Genomic DNA, 23,580 nt, shown 5'->3' on the forward strand with positions numbered 1-23,580 from the left:
GAGGAGATGGAAATCATAAAGGAAGCCTCATGCATGCAGATAGGATGAGATGTGCAATTTTTGTCACTGTTCAATTACACCTAAGGAAACCGATTGACTGGAAGAGTGACAGGCAAAATTAAAATTAAGTGTTTTTCCCCTTTCTCCCATCGACAAGGTGCCACATCATGATGACAGAGCGGCTCTCACATTGTTTTCCCCAACCCAAATGAGTGACTTTTTCTTTAAATTTGCAGGGTCGGGGAGCAGAAAGATGCTTTTTATGATTTCAGATGCAGGAGTATGGATGGGCTTTTAGCACCAAGGGGGAAACAAGGAGTATAAACACTTTTGGTTCTGCAAACTGCAATAGAAACATAGTGAAACAGAAGATGGGGCAGCACCTGTCACCACTGGCAGTAGGCATGCAAGGTTCTGCATAGGCACATCTTCAGGACTGTGGAATCCTCAAGAACGCTGACAGATCAGCAGGAGTTACTGCAGAGGACGAGGCGGTTCACCTCTCATTCAGGAATGAGTGCAACATACACTGCTCTGATTAGCAGCAGTGACAATACCACTCAAGGGACACAAGTGCCATCACCTCTTCTTACTCAAGCACCTTTGGCAGAACAGTGTTCCATGAAGTGGAAAGCCAGCACACTTGCGGCTGCACTGATAGTTCATGACACCTGAAAAGCTGCTGTCCGGATCCTAATTGGTTATTGTATCACTGTTGCAAACTCATCATCTACTATGCTTCATTAGTTTCCCATAATGCACATACATAACGATGGTCTAAGAGAGCAAGACTGCTACCAATCAAGTTTATCTGTAGCAGAAAAGACTACAAAAAAGTGGGTGGTAGTTACAGTTTCTTTTCTCAATTACTGGTAGAAAAATTATGTTTATCTGATTTCTAAGATGTGAAAAAAAAAAAAGAATCTTTTTAAAGTTATTACCAGCATGTAGAATAAAATCACATTAAAACAAACACATCAAGCATACAAAGTATATGTTTTGACAGGATCCACAGAAACAGAATATTGTGCAGCCTTAGGTTGTTCTGTATCTCTTGGAAAGGAGTTCCTACAGAGAACTCTCCTTCCCCACCCTGCAAATGGCACCATATTGAGCCTGCCTTCCAGATGAGAAGGAACTGGAGCTCAATGCTGCTCTGGATGAGGCACAGCAGTCACTGCAGAGCAATGGAAGACAGCTCTTTAGCACTGAGCCAAGCATGCTGTTTCTGCAGCACTCCCAGGTCAGTGCGGATGGAAAAATCAGATATGGTTCTTTTGCTTGGTACTGCAGAGCGCTAGGAGGTCAGCGAAAACAAAAATAAAGTTATCTATGATGAAAGCATTGAAACACCAATTATAGGTAATTTGATGGAACAACAGCTGCTGGGAAAGTATCCCTTGCAAACAGAAGTACCTGAAGGGTATAAATATGCAAAAGGAGGCAGGGGGGTGGGGGGGAAGTGCACTACTGTGTGGTATAAGAAATAGCACTTGCACTAACTAGATGAAATTGAGCAAAGGAAGATCTAGGCAGTAAAACTTTGCTAATGATGTTACCTGTTAGACTGAAATGGTCTCCCGAGGACCCTCGTTACTCAACTCATTTAAACTAGACAGAACAAAAACACTAGATAAATACACACTAGAGAACAATCCTACAATGGCTGAGCATAGTGGATGAGATTGCATGTAACCAAGGTGGACGGATTTAAATCACCCAGTGGAAAGCCTCGACTTTAATCATCCGTTTTAATCAACTTTTCCATTTGTACTTCCGCTATTTTCTAAAGAAAGGTGCATTCTCATTAGTGCTATAACCTATAGTTATATAGGAGGGCACACAATTACTATACACATTTATTTAAGCAATTATATAGCTTAGTATTTTCAGATTCTTAACTGCGTATTTTTAGTATGTTAGAAAATGCTTATTTACTAGGTAAAAATTTTTTTGCATGATTTGTGTCAAGCTGCATTAGGATAACTGGAATTTAATTAAATTCACAAAACAGCATATAATTTTTAAAAAACAAAACCACCTTTAATGCTTTAGATGCATAAACTTCTCTTATCAAAAGATGATTCACATTTATAAATAAATGATTTATTAAACAACAGAGGGATTAACTATAGTCAGTGAATTAAACTAATTATTTCAGGTCAGCCTGGGAAAATTTTCAAATATGTCTAATTGAAAGTAACTGCAGCTTAAGTTCCTAGTCACCTAAGTCTCTTGAAAATGACAGTCTCCTAAGTTACTTAGGCTATTGTGCCATATTTATAAAACTTGACTTCAAAAGTTAGAATCAGGGGGAAAACATCTTTCTTTATGCAGAAAAGCAGCCTTTAAATCAAAGTTTTTGATAGAGGCTCATGGATTTGGCATATTTATTTATTATTTAAGAAATTATAATGTTTAGTTCTTAACATATTTCGTATTACATTGATTTCATTTTAAACAGGTTTATTTTTAAAAAAATAAAAATTATAAACAAGAAAGCCATTGATTTTTATTCACCCTGCACTTAACAGATCTTTTCCTATCTTATTTCTGTGACTGGTACGTGATTATTCAAAGGCAGGGTATCACGTGTCCTCTCACAGACAACACACAGTATCTTGCATTATGCTATGCTAGTTTACCTCCTTGGTCTGAGCTGTCCTTGGATGAGAGAAAAATCATCGATACTTTACTTCAGGGTGACGAGTACAATAACATTGACACTGCTATGTTAAGGCCGGAACAACAACAGACTAACATATAACTTGGCTAAAATAATTCACACACAAAAGACTGTAGGGATATTTTTCTAGGAAAGTAACATAGGCAGATTTATTTTGAACTACTATTGTGAAAGACTAATAAGTATTGTATAGGTTCCCAACACGATAACCTAAATTCCTTAAGGAGTCTAACTATCTAGAAAGAAACAAGCAAGTTGAACACAGCCTAATCCCTACAACAGTAGGAATTCTTGTTTAAAAACAAACACAAACAAAAAACCCCACTGTCTTACATAGAGTAAGAATTACAGGATAACAATTACAGGAACTCAGCTCTGAATGAACACCAGAGTCCTCATATGATTATTAATGAGATGATCAGCGAGAAGCAACAAATAATTACAGGAAGAGTTCCAGATATCTCAGATAACAAGCACAGCTGGTGAAAAATCTGTGGTTGGCTTTTTGTTTCGAATACCAGGTGACTACTGCCCAAAAATTAAATTTCTGGTTACCAAACTCTCCAGATTCTCTTACACCAGGCTAAGTAGATTCAGTCTCTCTGCCACTGCAATTACAGTGTTGTCAGTGTTCATGTAAAGGTGTTACTCCTCTGATCTGGTTATTTTAGTGTCAGAGCTATGGATTAGGAGGATTTAGTAAAGGATATTTTTTTCCATCGTAGCATGCTATTGCAGAAGTACAGTCAACATGGGTTGGAGCTGAAGAAGGATGCAGTGATCACAGGTAGTTCAAACTACCTCTTAATTCTAAAGGCATCAAGCTAGAGTACAGGCTCCAGATTCTAGAAGGCAAATGGTTTCACGTACAGCTTCTTCACTATAAGGTGGCTACGGCCATCCAACAGGCGGTTATGTCCATGAACTAGCACATGCAGAAGAGCTAAGGAAATACAAGTTGCCCGAGTACCCAAAGTGACCTTGGATGCATTGCATCATGTTGGTATACTCTATCCCAGTGGCTTGTAGAACAATGCCTGAGCCCACAACAAAAGAGCTCTGGCCTGGAGACTGAATATGCAGTGTTTCTGGGCTTCCCAGATCTGATTCTATAGCAGGAGCAGGAATCTGCTCCGGATCACCAAGTTCATTTCACAGGATGAGATACAAAATTAAGAAAGCTGGCAAATTCGAGAAGAGGGGAAGAAAAATAAGCTAACAAAAACAAAAACAACCCAGTGCTTGGTTCCACAACAGCATTTCATTCAGTCCAATAGCACTCCTTCTGGCAGCTCCACTACCACAGGGGCACAGTCATCTGGCTCAGCCTCAAAATCCCATTTGAATTTCTTAGTTAGGTGGGCTTTAAATTTTTCTGCCTTCTTCCTCAGCGTCCTGTCAACGGTGGAGCTGCAGGTGTAGGAAAAAAACACCTAAAAGAATACATTAGAAGTCAGTAAGATAATCACAGAGGCGGCATGTGACGTTGCAGTCTATATGATTTTATAAAAATTTGATGAGTGAATATAATGTAACTGGAATATGCTTCATGCAAAAGGTCTCATGTAAGGTATCATTATAAAGCTTATTATCTACTGAGTGTGATCATCCTATTTGTATTAATGTATCACTCCTGTATCTGAAACTAGAAACATGAAATATAACTCTGAGGGCCTACTGTAATTATGCAAAGTGTGGGCCATTAATGGTGGTTTGGAATCTTGATGACTCCCATTAACCAGGACAACTGTCTGCAGATGGGTGTATTTTACCTGTAAGTCTTCCTGTATACATGTGTGCTGGCAAGTGGGCAATGAAGTCTTGCAATGACATGTGATCAGGTCACCTGAACAGGAATCTATCTTTAACCTGGTGTCTTTCCACTGAGAAGGAGGGTTGGAAACCCAGAGAGGGACACAGAATTCCTGCCTTATGCAAAAGATATATAAAGGGGTGGAACAGAACAAAGGGGAGACAGGAACCATCATGAAGAATCCCCTAGCTACCACCTGAGCTGGAACAAGAGCTGTACCAGGGGAAAGAATTGTGCCCAGGCCTGGAAGGGGTCCAGTCTGAGGAAAAAACTTACTGAAGCATCTCTGAGGGTGAGATTATCTGTATTCAGTTTGATTAGACATAGATTTGCGCATTTTATTTTATTTTGCTTGGTGACTTACTTTGTTCCGTCTGTTACTACTTGGAACCACTTAAATCCTACTTTCTGTATTTAATAAAATCACTTTTTACTTACTAATTAACTCAGCATATGTATTAATACCTGGAAGAGCAAACAACTGTGCATATCTGTACAGCTTAATACAGGGTAAAACGGATTTTTTTGGGTTTAGATCCCATTAGGAGTTGGGCATCTGAGTATTAAAGGCAGGAATACTTCTGCTAGCTGCTTTCAGGTAAACCTGCAGCTTTGGGGCAAGTAATTCAGATCCTGGGTCTGTGCTGGAGCAGACGGGAAGTGCTGGAGTCCTGAGCTGGCAGGGAAAACAGGAGGGGAGGCAGTCTTGGCACATTGGTTGGCAGCTCCCAGGGGAGTTTCTGTGATCCAGCCCATCACAGTAATGCATGTTTTCCCTGCCTTGACTGGGGCCAAAAAGCCTTTCTATGGGGTGGGCAGATTTCAGTTTCAGGTTAGTCTGGCTTGAGAGAAAAAGACGGTTACTCACCTTTGTAACTGTTGTTCTTCGAGATGTGTTGCTCATATCCATTCCAGTTAGGTGTACGCGCCGCGCGTGCACATTCGTCGGAAAACTTTTACCCTAGCAACTCAGTGGGCCGGCAGGTCGCCCCCTAGAGTGGCGCCACCATGGCGCTCGATATATACCTCTGCCGGCCCACCCGCTCCTCAGTTCCTTCTTGCCGGCTACTCCGACAGTGGGGAAGGAGGGCGGGTGTGGAATGGATATGAGCAACACATCTCGAAGAACAACAGTTACAAAGGTGAGTAACCGTCTTTTCTTCTTCGAGTGATTGCTCATATCCATTCCAGTTAGGTGAATCCCAAGCCTTCCGTAGGCGGTGGGGTCGGAGTGAAATGCGGCAGAATGAAAACTGCCGAGTCAGAGGCCACAGCCTCTCTTGACTGTTGAACCAGGGCATACTGCGAAGCAAAGGTATGGACCGAGGACCAATGGAGCTTCGCGACAGATCCCGTGGGTAGGTACACGAGCCAGCAAGGCGGCAGACGAAGCCTGAGCCCTGGTAGAATGCATGGTGATGTGGCTTGGTGAAATATGAGCCAAATCATAACAAGTGGGGATGTCCGCCATCACCCAAGATGAGATCCTCTGAGAGGAAAACAAGCAAGCCCTTCCTTTGGCCCGCTACCGCGACAGAGCCGGGGCACCTTAGGAGATGGGTCTGTCAGCACAATATAAATGCGAGCCCTCCACAGATGCCCAAGGAGTGCAATGGTTATGCCGATTGCGTTGAGCTGTGGGTAACATGAAAGGCCGAAACCCCTTAGGGAGGAGACGTAACAGCTACGAGGAAAGTTGCCGTGCAGGACAGGCATAGCAGAGGGCCAGTCGTGAACGGCTCGACTGAGGGAGACATAAGTCTGGTTAAAACGAGGCTGAGCTCCCAGGTCGGGGCTGGGCGGTGCACCCGAGGGTGCGAGCGCTCCAAGCCCTTGAGGGACCTCGAACCCATAGATCGTGAGAACAGGGAACGGCCACCTTAGCCTGCTGGGAGGTAGAGAGGCTGCTAAGTGTATCCTCAGCAATGATACCGTCAGGCCCTGCCGCTGAAGGCCAGAGGCAGGCCAAATAGAGGGGATCGAGACCTCAGCAGGAGCAAGATCGAGCGTATTGCAGCCGTAGAAGAAACACTTCCACCTGGCCCTGACCGTTGACCAGGTGGAAGGCTGCCCGTCACCCCGACTCAGGTACGCAGCAGCCACACCGTGAGGTAAACCAGCTGCAGGACCGAGCGACAAAGCCCGTTGTCGCCCTGAGTGATGAGGTCTGGGTGGGGTGGAAGGGTAATTAGGTCTGTTACTGACAGGCCGAGCAACATGGTAAATCAGTGCTGCCTGGACCACTCTGGAGTGATCATGACGATGCACGCTCTGCCCCTGCGGAGTTTGAGCAGGACCTAGCGGACCAGTGGGAACAGTGGGAAGGCATAATGCAATTGGCCTCTCCACGGCATCAGGAATGCGTCCAAGATCGATCCTGCGGAGAGACCTCGGAAGGAGCAGAACATCTGACATTTCCTGCTCTCGCAGTGAGCGAACAGGTCTGTGTGAGGAAACATCTCAACTTCCGGAAAGCCGAACGCCTCACATGGGGCAGAGTGATCGCTCGTAAGACCAGAAAGACTTGCTGAGGCAAAGCGTTAAGACGTTCCGAACGCCTGGGAGAAAGGAAGTCGCCAGCTCCATCGAATGGGCCATGCAAAAGACCCGGAAATGGATGGCCTCCTGACAAAAAAAGGGGGGGAGGGGCAATGTCCCTCCCCGGATACTCATGAAGCACATGGCCGTTGTGTTGGCCGTAAACACCGAGATACAACGGCCTCGCAGCTGCCGCCGGAACCCCTGGCACGCCAGGCGGACTACTCTCATTTTTGGGGCATTGATGTGGAATGCCAGCTCCCAAGAAGACCAAAGGCCTTAAGCCCGGGGGTGACCATGAGCACTCGAGCAGAGAGATGACGCGTCCGTCGTCCGGGCAGTGAGGGCTGGGGCGGATGAAACCGCATCCCTGCCCACATCAGGGAGGGAGGTAGCCACCACTCTAGGGAGTCTATGGTGTTCGAGGGAACGGTGACCACCATGACCATTGGCTCCCTGTCCGGGCGGTACGCCGAGGTGGGCCGGACTTGGCGAGGACGGAGGCGGAACGTGGCGTGTTTGGATACAAACTTGCGGGCAACCATGGACCCAGGAGACTGAGACAAGAACAAGTCGAGGTCGTTGGGAAAGCCCTTCGACCTCCTATGATTGTTGCCATCGCCTAAAACCGCAGGTGTGATAAGCAGGCTCCAGCTGGGTAGGAGACCAGGATAGCCCCTTGGAAGCCCAACCTCTGCGTGGGAACCAGAGTGGATTGCTCTATAGGAACCATCAGGCCTTGGCCTGTGAATAAGACCGTGACGATGTCCACGCACTGAGCGGTTTGTGTCTCAGAGTCTCCTCGGATAAGCGAATCGATGGTAGGCGGCGACTATGGCCGTAAGCCAGGAGAGTGACCGTTGGCTATAAGCGGAGGTACCTCCTGTGCGGAGGGAAGATGGCGTCACGAAAGTACGCGTCCCTCATATCCAGGGCGGCATAGTAGCCCCCAGGAGGTAAGGATGGAATAATGGTTCCCAGGGATACCATGCAGAACTTCAACCTCATTCTAAACCGGTTGAGTCCGTGCAGGACCAGGAAGGTCTGACCTGTGCCCGCGTGGGGGACTAGGGCATAACGGGAGTAAAACCCCTCGCCCCTTTCGCCCGCCGAAGGGGGACAGGGCTGGAGCAAATTAAAGGTGATACACTGTCCCCAGGTACACCTTGGAAGGTTCGTCTCCGGTCCCAGTGGTAATTACGAGGGACCTTGACCTTGGCTCTTTAGGGGGCCTGACGTTCGTCCGCGACCACCTTGGCCTTGCCGTTAGCCAAAGTTCTGCCTCTGGCTAGGCACAGAGTATGGCGGCTGGGGCCAGAAAGGCCTGCGTTTAATCGCCGGCGTATGCATGCTTAGAGAGCGCATTAGGAGCCCATTGACCACCAGGCTTCGCAGCCTGGGGCTGTCCCTGCCACGACGAGGCCTTTACCAACAAAGGGTAAATCCTGAATGGCAAACTGCAGCTCCCGTCGGAGGCTTGAAACCTGAAGCCATGCACCTCATGGCGACGCCCAAGGCCAGAGTCCTGGCCGCAGTGTCTGCTGCGTCCAACGAGGCCTGGAGGGACGCTCCGGGAACCTCCTTTCCTCTGTCCTCCGAGACGGCAGCGGACTCCTGGCGGGAGGTCTGAAGGAAAAACTCCTTCACCCCGGTGCTATAAGTATTGCAGCTAAGCAAGGCTTGTTGCTTTGCTACCTAGAACTGTAGGGCCTCTGCAGAGTACCCTGGCGGCCAAGCAAGCCCATGCGCCAAGCCTCTTTCGGCATTGGGGCGGGCGCCCGCTGGCCATCATGTCAGGATCATGGTCCTGAGCATAGAATCTGCGCATATGGAATGACACAGATGCGTGTGCGGACTGCCACGGAGGTACTAAAGAAGGCACAGGCAGAGTCTCTGACTCACTCGGACCTTGCCCAACTCGGCACCGGGGACCGGCACCGGGAGGCGTACCGGTACCTGGAACGAGATCCAGACCCGCAACCAGAACGGTGCCGGGAGGTCAACCGAGATCTCGAGGCTCGGGGAGAGACTACAGGAGTCAAGGTATCCGCCGCGGCGCCGGGAGTCGGAACGGTGCCGACAGCGGGTCGGCGAACGGAATACCGGGCGGTGCAGCGAGTGTGACCAGTACCGATGAGGAAACAGCATCGGGACTGCCGATGGTGCCGGGCGTGTCGACAGAACCTGGAGTGCCTGCGGGACCGTAATCATGAACGGTGCCGCTCTGCTGTGCTGACAGAGGACGGTCACCTGAAGAGACTGTATCAGGCAGCATCGACTCTGTCATGGCAATGAAATTCCTCGCCGTCGGTAACGTCTCCGGCGTGGAGGGAACAGCAGGCTCAACCACAGCGCATAGTGGGGAGCTGTCAGGCATCGGATTCGACGGCCCTTGTGGGACCGGGGTTGACGGTACCGAGGTTCGGTGCCGGGCGATCCGAGTTAGATAAGCTGGCTGGCTGCGGTGCCGTCGGCACTGAAGCAGCAGGAGCAATAAGCTCAACCACGGCGCGTGCCGGGGAGCCGTCAGGCACCGGATTCGATAGCCCTTGTGGGACCGGAATCGACGGTGCCGACATTGTCGGTGCCTCAGAGGCGTCGGTGCTGGGCAATCCGACCGAGACTAGCCCTCTGGCTGCGATGCAGGTTGCACGGAAGCAGGAGCAGGGCTCTCAACCACGGCGCGTGCCGGGGAGCCCTCAGGCCCTGGATCCTAACGGCCCTCGTGGGACCGGGACCGATGGTGCCGACGTCATCGGTGCCGCAGCAGACGTCGGTGCCGGGCGATCCGACTCAGAGGAGCCCTCTGGCTGCGGTGCCGTTGGCACGGAAGCAGCATGAGTAGTAACTCAACCACGGCGCGTGCCGGGGAGCCGTCAGGCACCGGATCCTAACGGCCCTCGTAGGACCGGGATCGGCGGTGCCGACGTCATCGGTGCCGCAGCAGGCGTCGGTGCCGGGCGATCTGACTCAGACGAGCTCTCTGGCTGCGGTGCCGCTGGCACGGAAGCAGCAGGAGCAGTAGCTCAACCACGGCGCGTGCCGGGGAGCCGTCAGGCACCGGATTCTACGGCCCTTACGGGACCGGGATTGACGGTGCCGACGTCGTCGATGCCTCAGCAGGTGTCGGTGCCGGGCGATCCGACCTAGACGGGCTCACTGGCTGCAGTGCCGCTGGCACGGAAGCAGCAGGAGCAGTAGCTCAACCACGGCGCGTGCCGGGGAGCCGTCAGGCACCGGATTCTACGGCCCTTACGGGACCGGGATCGACGGTGCCGACGTCGTCGATGCCTCAGCAGGTGTTGGTGCCGGGCGATCCGACCTAGACGGGCTCACTGGCTGCAGTGCCGCTGGCACGGAAGCAGCAGGAGCAGGAGCTCAACCACGGCGCGTGCCGGGGAGCCGTCAGGCACCGGATTCCACGGCCCTCGTGGGACCGGGATCGACGGTGCCGACGTCATCGGTGCCGGGTGATCCGTCTTAGATGAGCTCTCTGGCTGCGGTGCCGTTGGCACGGAAGCAGCAGGAGCAGTAAGCTCTACCACGGCGCGTGCCGGGGAGCTGCCAGGCACCGGATTCCGTGGCCCTGGGGGACTGGAAACGACGGTGTCGACGTCATCGGTGCCTCTGCAGGTGTCGGTGCCAGGTAATCCAACTTAGACGAGCTCCCTGGCTGCGATGCAGACGGCACGGAAGCAGCAGGAGCAGGGGGTCTCAACCACGGCGCGTGCCGGGGAGCCATCAGGCACCAGCAGGAATCGTAGGCTCTCTCGACCTCGGAAGAAGGGAGCGGTGCCGAGCCGATATCGGTGCCGGCGACGGCCGGTGCCGAAAGGCCTTGGTAGTATCGGCGGGGTCCGGTGCCAAGGAGGCGCTACTGCCCGCCGCTTGATCATCGCTCGGCGCCCCAGGTGGAGGGGTAAGTGAAAATCCCACACCGTTTTGTTCTCGGCTTAAAAGCCTTGCAAATGGGGCACTTAGCTGTCAAGTGTGATTCCCCGAGGCACTTGAAACAGGAGTCGTGGATCTCCCTTCGGCCGCGGCTTCTGGCACGCCGGCCCATTCGAAAAAACCGGTGAGCCCCGCATGGGCTCCGGGACCGGGTTCATGGAAGGGGCTACTTCCCGAACCCCGGTAACTAAACTAACCATGTTAGCAAAGAAAACGTATAACTATACAAATATATAAATAAAAGGGTTATAACTGCGTAACTATATACGAGAAATACGAGTAGCTAGGGAAGTGGAGGTCAGCTAAGCCGCGCTCCACTGTTCCAACGACCGACACGGGCGGTAAGAAGGAACTGAGGAGCGGGTGGGCCGGCAGAGGTATATATCGAGCGCCATGGTGGCGCCACTCTAGGGGGCGACCTGCCGGCCCACTGAGTTGCTAGGGTAAAAGTTTTCCGACGAATGTGCACGCGCGGCGCGTACACCTAACTGGAATGGATATGAGCAATCACTCGAAGAAGAACTTTAGTTGCAGGGTTTCAGAAGTGGCCATGGGGCTACAGGCAGCTCCTTAACAAGGCACTGCAGTCTCCATCTTCACTCAAAAGCTAAGATAAACACTGCCTTCGTTCCACAAACTCAGTGAGGGTCAGGACTATTTTAATCTTTGAAAACAGAGGAATGAGGGGAGTCTTGTTTCAAGTAGGGATATGCATGGAGTTAAACATATACGGTGGGGCTTCCAAAAGAGTGCAGGTGATGCCACTGAAAGTGAATTAAACCTTTGCTCTTAAGTCACCTATTTAGGGGCTTCAGAATGTCCCACCCACAAAAGACAACAGCAGTGGAAGAAAAGGACAGCTCAATGACTGGAGGTTGAAACCCAGTCTCTGAAGCCAAAGGGCAGCCACGAGACATTTTGTCTGAATGCACTTGGTGCAACTTTAAACAGCAATGATACAGGCACTACTGCAGAGTTCTAGGTAGGCATTAGAAGTTGAGACTGTGAACCTTGGGAGACCTGAGACTTTGTTTTGTTTTAATTTTAAGGCCAAAGTCAAAGACTTGGTCGTGTTTAATCTCTTGAGACCAAGTTTCCCACAGGTAATGGTTTATAACTGCTGAACAGATGGAGGTGGACAGCAGAGAGGCTTAGAAGTACCAATCTCCTTCCCTCTAGAGAACAGGATTCAAATAAGATGGCCACCTATGAAAACAACATGCCCATCGCAGCAGTTGCCCATCCCATACAATCTCTAAGCAGCTGGCACTGTCAGCTGAGGAGAGACCTAGGCCCACAATGAGATGCACTGATGAGGCTTTTTTCTGAGGCGAGGAGGGCGTGTGCCACAGGAGTGTCCCCTTTGACCCAGCAGTTTTAGTTTCTGACCGTAACAAATGCTTAAAAACAAACCCCAAATATTTTAGGCAGATTAAACCAAATCCAAATTAGAACTAGCTATTGTCTGACTGAGAACTCATAGCACGAATCATAAGCATGCGTCCTGACCTGGGGGCAGAACCAGGGGGGTCTGACCACCCTCCCTTTCTTTATGGCTAGATATACAGTAGATCCCCACAGTTTTGTCTGCTGTAACATGTGACCACAATATGTTTCTCCAGCATTTCTAATGTCTTAGAGGACAGGCAGGGATCTCCAGAAGAAACTGCCTTAGAGACCGGAAAAATGGAGGGTGTCCCCTAGAACAGCTGTTTGAAAATTCAAATTTCTAATCATCATGCACATTACAGACATCCTTGAAGATCCTTGAACACTGGTAGCTGCAACCTGAAAAGACCCTAAAGGAGGGATTTTCTAATGTCTCACTTACACATAAATCCATTAACTTTTCACACATTCACAATTTTTCTGTGGCACTTCAGACAGTTATTGCAGATGTGTCTGACTAACCAGGATTTTCAGCCTCAGAGCCCATCTCTCTTGCTTGAATTTGTGACACAGAACTCATTTCCACAGCAAATTGATGCTCTAAGCTAAAGAATTTCATTGCAGGATCAAGCTGAAGGTAAAGCCCCTTTGGGAAGAATGCTGTTATTCAAAAGAGATCATAGACAGCAGGAGAAAATACTGAAAATGAATGGCAAAGTTCATTGCTTTGTGTATAACTGTTTGGTTTTTCCTTGTTCATCCTACTGTGAAAGTGCCTCTTCACACAGAAACATTAACAAAACTCTCCTATAAAATGAGGCCAGTGTTAAAAAAGGGACTAACAGTGAGATCATGGGGTTCTATATTTATCCTGCTCAATAAGTTACACATCAAATTTGTGTTTATAGAAGCCAAAAAAAATTTTTTTTTTAAACTTCAAGTGCTGCAAAAAACTCAATCTAGGTCTCGGATATGAAAATCAAGCTGTGTTCTTTCTGCCTCTTCAGTTACCACCAGGAATAAGGATTCTGCAATTGAAGCTTAAGGAAGGTTCCATGCAAGAGGTGGAATAGAATCCAGCTCCCATTCCCATGGATTCAATGACTCTAAAGTGCTAGCAGGAATAAACTTGATCAGTGAAATGGGCAGACAGGTTCGGTAAGAAGCAGACAATTTTACCATGTCGCTTTTCTGATTACAATTACACTTTAAGATTGTTCTCTGCTGTCAATGGTGCTGTGTGTTTTACCCAGGCATGTGTGGTAAGAGGTGAGTTCACTGTGTATTATTTCCTTGTGCTCCCCAGTCTGTCTGTTGCATATCCATCTTATTCTTAGAATGTAAGCTCTTTTTGTTCTGTCTTTGTACAGCACCTAGCACAATGGGGTCCTGATCCATGACAGGGGCACCTAGGCACTCCTAGAATACAAATTAATCACAGTACTCCCACCGGCACCAAGAGCCAGAGAACAGTAATGTCAGTAGAGAACTTTTAGTGACAAAAAACTGGTTTTCACCCAAAGCATTTTTCTTTTGTGCAGTTATGAGTGCAATGACCACCATCAGACATCAGTGAGCACTGATCCCGCGACCTCTCACATAATAGCATCAGTTCTTTAGCTTCAGCAGTCTAGGCTAAAAAAGCTGGGCTTTCAAAAAGGCCTAAAGGAGGTAGATACTCAAATCTCATTGACAGTCAACAGGATTTGGTTTCAAGCCACTCCTCTGAAAATTCCACTCCAAGTCCACTAGCTGAAAGCAGTAGCAAGCTGATATTTTCTTACATGGTCCACCACTAGCGAGGACCAAAACATACTTTGCCAATGGGTTACATGAAGAGCTGGGCAGGAAACGGTTTTCCTGTCACAAAAGAATGTGAGGTTTCAGAAAGTTTTCCCTCACAAATTGGAACAAAAAGCTGAAATCTAAAAATTTTTGTGAACTGAAAATCCAAAAAAAGTTTCAGATCAGCAGAAATGTTTTGTTTCGATAATTTCAAAATGTTTCATTTGTTTTGATCGTTTAAGATTTTAATTTTTTTCACATTTTTGCTGTATATTAACTTACATTTCTAAATGAAAATAGTTTTGAAATGGAAAAATTGAACTTTTCATTTCAAAAATGTCAAAACGGAATGTTTCAATTTCAAAACAAAATTTAATTTTTTTTCAAAAACAAAAAAAATATCAAAACTTTCCTACCAAATGTTTCAGTTCTGATGAATCAGCATTTTCTGATAAATAATACTTCATAAAAAAATTCCCAGCCAGCTCTAGTTACATGAATATTTCCTACGACTGGCAAATGTTGAAGATTTTTATCCTTAAATCAAAGCTTTTGCTCATTAAAAGTACATCTACACTGCAAAGAACCCAGAGGCAGCGAGTCTCAAAGCCCAGGTCAACAAAACAGGAGTGCAGATGTTCTGCATGGGCCGGAGCCCAGGTTCTGAAACCCAGTGAAGGAACGTCTACACTAATATTTTTAGCCCCGTAGCAAGAGTCTGAGTCAGCTGACCTCTGAGACTTGCTGCCACAGGCTTTTATTTTTAAAAGCAATGTAGACATGCCTTAACATTCTAAAACAGCTAAGCAATGCTCAGCCCATCAGACCACAGAGGTAATTCCATACATTGAACCTGAGAAGCTGGCACGGAAGGACATGTTGCAGTTCGGCTAATTTTCAGTTTATTGTTTTATTGAGTGTAAAAATAATGTTAATTTTAATGTAACTGATTATGTTAATTACTGAGTTCATAATGTTTTTATTGCAGTGGAAGGAAGCTTTTAGGAAGTCTCACTTTCAGTTTGTGGGGAACAGGCCTATCCTGCATTGTGACACTCATCGAAACCGTTCACAACTGAGAGTCATTAGGGGCTGATGGAGGAACTCTCTACACCGAAAACAGCACCTCTTAGTTTCTAGCCAGTTAAGATATTGAAATATTCTACAGCAGCAGCAAATAGTCACACATACAGAAATGTGACCGATCTATCTGACAAGGGAGGAGGTGGTACACAAGGCCTATAAATCATCTACAGCACATCTTGAACAATTACTGCCAAGAATAAAAATCTTCACTTCTAAACACACACGTATGTCTCTTTGGGTTGCTGTTATTATAAAGAGGAAAACTTAAAGAGGCAGAAAATTGAATTTTGTTCAGCTATTAAATCTTTATGACTATTTACTAAGATGTTAGAGTGATTAAATAAAGGGGAGGTATTTTATAAGCACATCCTTCAGATCTTGATGTGCTGGATTATAAAGCTTTGCTGTGGCTGCCTCAGCATCAATGCAGACTTTTCTACACTCTGGGCAATCATCTCTAAATTCCCACTGGGTAACAGCCTGATTCAAGGCAAACACATGAGCATGATACAAAACCCAAGACCAGGGGGATGGGGAAGGGTCCTCTTTGATACTGCCAGTGCTGTAAGTCCATAATGGGCGTCACTCCAGCTTCTTTATGAACAGAATCCTCTGACAATTTAAACTGATCTAAATCAGTATGAAAGGAAAGTTTCCATTACGATGTGTCAAATTCACTCAGCCTCCCCTTACTAATGTTCAGTGGAAGGGAGTCTGAGGCCTTGTTCACATTAAGAAAACGCATACTGCTGCAACTAAATTGATTTACTCACACAGGCAGATACCCCTAATATAGATATACTGCATCAGAATGGACTGGACTTTATCTCTCACTTAAGATACATAAGACCAGTGTTAATTGCCTGGAAGGCACAAAAGATTTAGTCTCTCCCACCCCACCCTTACCTCCTCCTGTTAGCTGCTTTTCTTGTTATGCTGCGCTGCTGGCCTTGCTATATGTGGGTTAACTCCATTTACACTGTCTAAGACTCCCATACACAGTCTCAGTGGGTCAAATTCAGAGGTGAGGTGTAAGTGGGTTGTGTGTGTAAGCAACGTATAACATACACATGGGGGGAGGGGAGTGTATCTTACACAAGGCTTTGTTTCCCCAGACTCCCCTCTGAATTTGGTTGAGTCTGGCTTTGTATGCCCACTCATTTCTCATGAGAATCCTCATCTGTCTGTTTCCCAAACCACCTGCACAACTGGTAACTTACCTGTAAGGTGCTGGTTAAAAAGTTGTCCTGGGAGACTATGTCCACAAAGAAGTCAGCTGGGATTTCACTGAGCTGGTGGTACAGGACAGAAATGAGGTTGGTGTAGAGGACCTGATGCTTCCCTATGGCATCCTCTGATCTGCACAAAACATTCAGAAGTTTTTTCCAGTGCTCAAATGCATCATAGACGTTCCCAATCAGGAAGCAGATGAAAGCAAACTGCAGCTCAGCTGGAAACACCCAGTCAAGGGAGGGCATGGAAAAAAGAGACAAGGAAGAACTTTAGTCAGTCAACCATAGGTGGAACCGAAGATTAAATTACTTTTGTGGACAACGTTGATTTTTGCATACTTTCGCTGAGTTTGTCTTGCTGACACACAAACAGCACCCTGTACTCCTGATGACTATATTAACAGTCATCAGTCCTCCAAGCAGTGACCACTCACCACCCTTCTGACTGTATGACTGAGAAGCAAGCATAGCACAATCAAAGAGGACGTTATAGCAATGACAGTTACCCTTCTCATCATGAAACATTCATAAGCATTCATAAATGGCATCTGAGAACAATGTCACTACCAAGTGATTTCCAGAGATTGTCCTGTGGTGTTTGGGTTGTCACAAAACATTACTTCTACCTATTACTGAAACACTATAACACAAAGCCAAGACATAACATTAAGATTTTGTGGTCTTCTGTGACCCCATTTAACACAATCTTGCCTCATAGCTGCTAGGAGGGAATAGTGATCTCTCTAGGCCTTTCCTTGCCTTTCCTGAGCTCACATGTCCAAAAAGGGGCAGCTAGGAAATTGCTGCTGCCACCATAACTAGACAGTGACATGGGTACCACAGTATGGACACATGCAGGCAGACAACAAGAGCAATCTATGATACTATGTACGCAGAAGACAATGTGCTATTGCTGTTACAGCAGCTTTGCTCTCCTAGGCCTGGTCCATGCTTAAAAGCTAGGTTGACATAGCTATGGTGCTCGGGGTATGAACAACCCACTCCCCTGAGAGCTGTAAATAGGCCGTCTTAACCCCAGATTAGGCTAAACTGATGGAAGAATTCCACTATTGATGCTCGAAGAGGTGGATTACCAACAGCAATGGAAAAATCCCTTCCAACACTGTAGGTAGCATCTATACTACAGCACTACAGTCCTTAATATGGATGTGGCCTTATTTTGCCACGCAGGGCTCAGAATTACCAAATGTTTAGATACTCACTTTGCCAATAGGTCCCCTCATGCTTCTCACAGAGCACCGGGAAATGGTAGCTAGCTGGGAAGGACATTAGCTGTTTTTACCTCCTAGAAAATTTCACAATACAGTTCTGCTTTTTTAGAAGATAGAGAGTTAACAGATAAAATGAAGAGGACATGAGAAGAATTTCTAGTAAATACCAAGCATCCAGAGTTTATCTTGCGGGTAACAGTGTCATCTCAGCTTGGTTGCAGAGTCCTCAATAGAGCTGGCATTAACTTGTAGCAGACGTTGCCACTGTTTCCAATGGAGTTAGCAGCTAATTACAGCAATTCTATTGAGGGCCACCAGCTGGTAATTTCTGATATGTCAGTAAATAATGCATGTCACATTCTTCTCTACAATGCGTATGGTCTTTGTTCAAAGCTTTTCCTCACAACAATCCCCAAATCCTACCAGAAGGCGTCACCAGTGGTGCACAACAGAAGGTTTCAATTTCCTAAACTTGCTTCTTCCCTGTCTTTCAGCCATGGCTACTCTAATATGGGAGCAGTGGGGGAGAGAAAAGCTTACCATGTTCAAGATTCCCTGCTGCTTAGTCATTTTAATGAAAACTGGAAGTTAACAATAAATGGCTACAGGTAAAGTGCTGCAGCAGTCAAAGCCAACTGACCAATTTCTGCATGTCACAGTGATGTCCTTTTTGTAGCACTTTCCTACTTCTAGGATAACCCATTCTCTCTATTCCCAAGTTGAACAATTATGTTGACACCCATCACGCTGCAATTAATTATTTTAGGGGTCGGCAACCTTTCAGAAGTGGTGTGCTGAGTCTTCATTTATTCACTCTAAGGTTTTGCATGCCAGTAATATATTTGAATGTTTTCAGAAGGTCTCTTTCTATAAGTCTATAATATATAACTAAACTATTGTTGTATGTAAAGTAAATAAGGTTTTTAAAATATTTAAGAAGCTTCATTTAAAATTAAATTAAAATGCAGAGTCCAACGGACCAGTGGCCAGGACCCGGGCAGTGTGAGTGCCACTGAAACTCAGCTCACGTGCCGCCTTCGGCACACGTGCCATAGGTTGCCTACTCCTGAATTATTTCAATGTACTGTAACTGCACCACCCAGCCTGTTCCCTGTGATCACCTTTTTCAATGAAAATATGTATAGATAAACATAAGGGTGGTGGTTTAAAAAGCGTCATTTTTGGTTTTTTAGTTAATTGATAGGTTGCCAGGAGAGGCAGAACCAAACAACGTACTATGGAGGAGAAGACCCCAGAGACCGATGTGAAAGGAACATTAGGGGAAAAGAGAGACGCCCACAGCAATACGGAGAGAGTTCCATAGCTAACATTCCACACACTGCGCTGAAAATTCATGCATAGTAAGTTGCACTGAAAAGCACTTTTCATTTAAGGATCTCAAAATGCTTTACAAACATTAAGCCCTCAAACACCCTGTGAGATAGGGAACATATTTTCCTTGTTAACTGGAGGCACAGAAAGGCTAAGAGACTTGCCAAAAATCCAAATGCTAATTTACTGGCAAGATTGGAACTAGAACAAAGTGGGCAAACTACGGCCCATGGGCTGGATCTGGTCCATCAGGGCTTTGGATTTGGCCCGTGGGATTGGGCCCCGCACCGCTGCTGGAAGCAGCCAGCACCACATCTCTGTGTCCCCTGGGGGCTCCGTTCGCTGCCCTCACCTCCAGGTACTGTCCCCCGCAGCTCCCATTGGCTGGGGACAGGGAACTGCAGCGAATGGGAACTTTGGGGGACGTACCCACAGGTGAGGGAAGTGCGCAAAGGAGCCCTCAAACCCCCCCCACCACCACCAGGGGACACAGGGACGTGGTCCCGGCCACTTCTAGGAGCGGCACGGGGTCAGGGCAGGCAGGGAGCCCGCCTTAGCCTTGCTGACACCCTGGAGCTCCTCCAGGTAAGCGGTATTGGGCCAGAGCCTGCACCCCAACCCCCTGCCTCACCCTGTCTGCATGCATCCCAACCCCCTACTCTGAGCCCCCTGGTACACCCTGCACCCCTGCCCAAAGCCCCCTCATACACCCTGCACCCCTGCCCGAAGCCCCCTCATACACCCTGCGCTGCTCCTGTGCCCCAACCCCCTGCCCTGAGCCCCTTCCTGCACACTGCACCCCCTCCCACATCCTGCACTCTAACCCCCTGCCCTACATTCATGACCCTTCAAGCAATTTCCCCACTCAGATGTGTTCCAATTCTCAGTTCTACACTATAGACTATAATGATTGCTGGACACCATTCCTGCTGTTAAGCGTTCAAGGCTCTTTGCGATGACTGTTCCTGGGACAGCCTTTGTACTCACCGAGCATATCCTGGGGCTGGCTGGAGTACCGTTTGTTAATCACTGTCTCCAGAGCATAGCTAAGGTCCATGCTGTGCCTGGTTATTTCCTCAGGAGTAGCACCATCAGGGTACATCTGCTTTGGCATCTCTGTGAACCGGATCTCAGTGCCAGCTTTCAGCTTCATTTTGGGCAGTCGGGCCAGGCCTTCTGCGTAGCTCTTACATTCTGTATCATATCGGGGCAGGTTCTGTTCAGCTCTGTCTTTGGTGTGCTTCCCAGCCAGAACCGGCAGAACCTCTGAAAAGGCACAGATCTGTCCACTTTCTGGCTGCAGCTTCTTCATCACTGGTTCACTGATGAAGTTAGTGAGGGAGATCCATTTCTTGAGGGTCTCATATGGGTATGGCCCAAGAAACTTGTCCATCTCCTGGAGGTTTAACCTCATTATTTCAATCTCTTCTTCAGATGCTGGCGTGAGGTCCACTTCCTCATTTGATGAGTTCCAATGCAGAATCTGCAAGTCTCGCTGCTGTAGGCTTAAGAAGAAGCCAGTACGGGGACCTGTCTCTTTGGTGTTACACCTGTTGACAGAGCTATAGTGGAAAAAATGGATGCCTGGAGGGATCATCTTGACTCCCCGGAATCTGGGGCCCACATGCCAAGTGTTGTAATCAATGCCAAACTCTGTCCCCTCAGGCATGTTCAAAATGACAACTGTGGCACCCTCAAAAAAGAGTCTCTTGGCCAGGTCTGGATCTATCTGCATCTCTGCCATCTTGTCTGCTGGTCCTTTTGTTATGTCCGGCCTCTCCACCAGCAATCTAGGATAGGGCAAGCACATTGTACTTGTATTACATAAATACACAGACGCTTCCATCCAGCATATTTTATTAAAACCCAGGGCCACCCAGAGGATTCAGGAGGCCTAGGGAAAAGCAATTTCAGGGTCCCCTTCCATAAAAAAAAAAAAACTTGCAATACTATAGAATACTATATTCTCGTGGGGACCCCTGCAGGGCCTGTGGCAAATTGCCCCACTTGCCCTCACCTCTGGGCAGCCCTGTTAAAACCTTGGCAAGTTAACATAGCTCAATACTGTACTTCTGGACTGTACGCTCCCTGAGGCAGGGCTGTTTTGATATCTGTACCTTACACAGTAAAGAGAACTGTTCGTGCTTAATAAATAACAATACACAGGTGCCTAGGCACCCAGACATGCAGCCTTCTGACCCCCAGCCCGAGCTCAGAGCAGCAATTCACTGCACTAGCCAAGGCCAGAGGAGGGAAAGCTATAGCAGTATAATACAAAGTCCGTCCTAAAAACGTACCAACGAAAGCACAATATCTACTCACAGCCCTTCCAGCGAGGATCATGAGACACATCAGATTACAGCCCCGCAATACACACCTCACCATAGCGCGTCAGTAAATGAGAGAACATTTTACAAGGTGTATTTATAACAATATTCAGCAGATAGACCAGGAGGGGGAAGCCTGCGGGGGGCTAATCTCCCAGACCCCGGTCTGCCCCCCCCCCCGGCCCCAGTAAACCCTCCTTTCCTGGGTACACCCCCCCGGCACCCCTCCCCCTTCCGGATGCATCCTCACCCCCCAGCACCCGGGACCCCTCCCGGATACACCCCCCAGCACCCCTTCTCCTCCCGGATACAGCCCCTCCCCCTCCTGGATACAACTCCCCCGCAGCACCCGGAACCCCTCCCGGGTACAAACCTCCGTTGCTCAGTCAGGGGGTTAAATCCCCCCGCCCCGGGCGCTGGGGCGGTTTCAGCCCCGCTGCTCACCTGGGCCCCGCTCCACGCCTCAGGCAGTGCGCGAGCGCCGGGCCCGGAAGCGCAGCTACCTCCGCCAGCCCAGCAGGTCCCACCGGGAAAGCGGCCCGGGCAGCAACATTGCCCCCGCAGAAAGGGGCCTGGCCCCCTCCAGCCCTGAGAGCCATACGCAGATGTCAGAGATCCAGACTCTATCAGCCATGTTCTTAGCTGAGGTGTAGGGATCTAGCTAATGACCTGGCCGCTGGCCTCATATATGTTTCCACAGCAATGAAATCCACATCTGCTCCAGGGCCACTGACTTGGGCTGGGGCTGGAGCTGGAGCTGGAGCCTGGGCCCCAACCCACTCACAGAGGCTCCCACCTGAAGGAGAGAACGAACCTCTGGTGGCCATGCTCCTTGGGAGTGTGGTTCCTGAGGAGGAAGGGGAGAAATAAATGTCCACAGCGCATAGTACCAGTGGTCTGAGGAGATCCGGGCCAAGCACTGAGGAAGTGGGAAAGGTGGTTTGCAAAGATGGGGAAAGTGGAACCTGGCATCCTGGGAACCCATCAAAAGGCTTGTTTAGCAGCCCTAGGTGTGGAGATGGCGCAGGCATTGATACAGAGGCAGAAGGAGACTGCCTCTGTAATCCCTACTCTTCTTTCTCTGCAGGTTCTGCTGAGGAGCCAGGGCAGAGTAACAGTGGGTCTGCTGTGGGCAGAAGTGCTTTCTGGATGGGGCTGGAGAGTACAACCCAGAGGACTTTAGAGTTGTCCTAGAGATCTTCGAGCAATGGAGCTTGGAGTCAATTTGCTCCAACACCAACGAAGACCCTTCAAAGAGCGAGTCCTGTAAAGTCTGTTGCAGGCACCCCAACAGGTATCACTGAGGGAAAATTTTCCAACAACTGTGCATGGGGCGCATCCCATGCACATCAACGGTGGAATCAACATGTATGCTCACTTGAAGAACTACCTTGAACAAAGACCGTAGCTTGTAAAGTTAGATCTAAGCCATTAGAAAGAACATTTTAATGTTTGTTTGCTTGTTAGCCTCCTACTGGTCTGGGTTGGACTCCAAAACCTCACATCCCCACAGCAGTAAAAATACAGCCTGACCATGGAACATCTCCAAAATAATATTTCAACATAAATAGTGTTAATAATTGCATGTCATTGACTTGACTAGTAGAAATCCACTTGGGGCTTTCCGTCATGCCCTCCATCCTAGTCCAGGGAAGAAATGAAGACAAAACTTGCCCTTCTCTTACAAAGAAACCCTTCAGGGACAGGATTTGCCTACCAGCCCACTCCTAATTCCTAAATGGATGGCAATTTTATCCACCTGGCTCTAAGTTTCCATCTACCTACTACACCCATCCAATCTCTTGGTCCCAGCTTGTCCTCATCTCTGGCCTTGGATTCAGTTGGTTCACAATGGTTCTGTGTACTGGCACCTCTCTCAAACTTCTACCTCATTCTCCAGAATCTCAGCGTTCAGAAAACTATTTTATTTCTCATGAAAGAAAGGAGGTTCACACATCTACACAATTTACTCTATTGTCTCATTTGGTGCCACAAATGGCTGGTATTTGTTATTATAACCCCCATAGGCCCCCTCTTCCAACCCAATCAAGTAGGAGCCTGACCCAAGAAGCCTAACAAAGCCCATGGACATATTTGAGCCACACCAAAGGGGAACCACCAGCCCAATGGAGCTCAGAGAGCACCCACCTTCATATTTTGAACATTGTAGAATGTTCTGTGAGCAGCATCTCATTCTGGTGACTTATGT

General features: G+C 48.0%; 1 protein-coding gene across 9 annotated transcripts; it reads right to left on the bottom strand.

Annotated features, from left to right (window-relative positions):
* Positions 1-2,805: 2,805 nt before the first annotated feature.
* On the bottom strand, positions 2,806-21,877 carry AAR2 (AAR2 splicing factor). Of its 9 annotated transcripts, none has more exons than XM_050917414.1 (5): positions 21,816-21,877; positions 21,367-21,421; positions 20,032-20,834; positions 16,469-16,698; positions 2,806-4,119 (listed from the first exon to the last, which is right to left on the bottom strand). In XM_050917414.1, exons 3-5 carry the CDS (start codon positions 20,786-20,788, stop codon positions 3,952-3,954), a joined length of 1,155 nt encoding a protein of 384 aa, XP_050773371.1. In that variant the 5' UTR covers positions 20,789-20,834; positions 21,367-21,421; positions 21,816-21,877; the 3' UTR covers positions 2,806-3,951. The 9 variants fall into 9 exon arrangements, with proteins under 9 accessions (XP_050773371.1, XP_050773366.1, XP_050773372.1 ...); XM_050917409.1 differs by having other exon boundaries at positions 21,342-21,421; positions 21,816-21,876; XM_050917415.1 differs by having other exon boundaries at positions 21,745-21,824.
* Positions 21,878-23,580: the final 1,703 nt, after the last annotated feature.

This window comes from Gopherus flavomarginatus, chromosome 11, assembly GCF_025201925.1.
Source record: "Gopherus flavomarginatus isolate rGopFla2 chromosome 11, rGopFla2.mat.asm, whole genome shotgun sequence".
NCBI lineage: Eukaryota > Metazoa > Chordata > Testudines > Testudinidae > Gopherus > Gopherus flavomarginatus.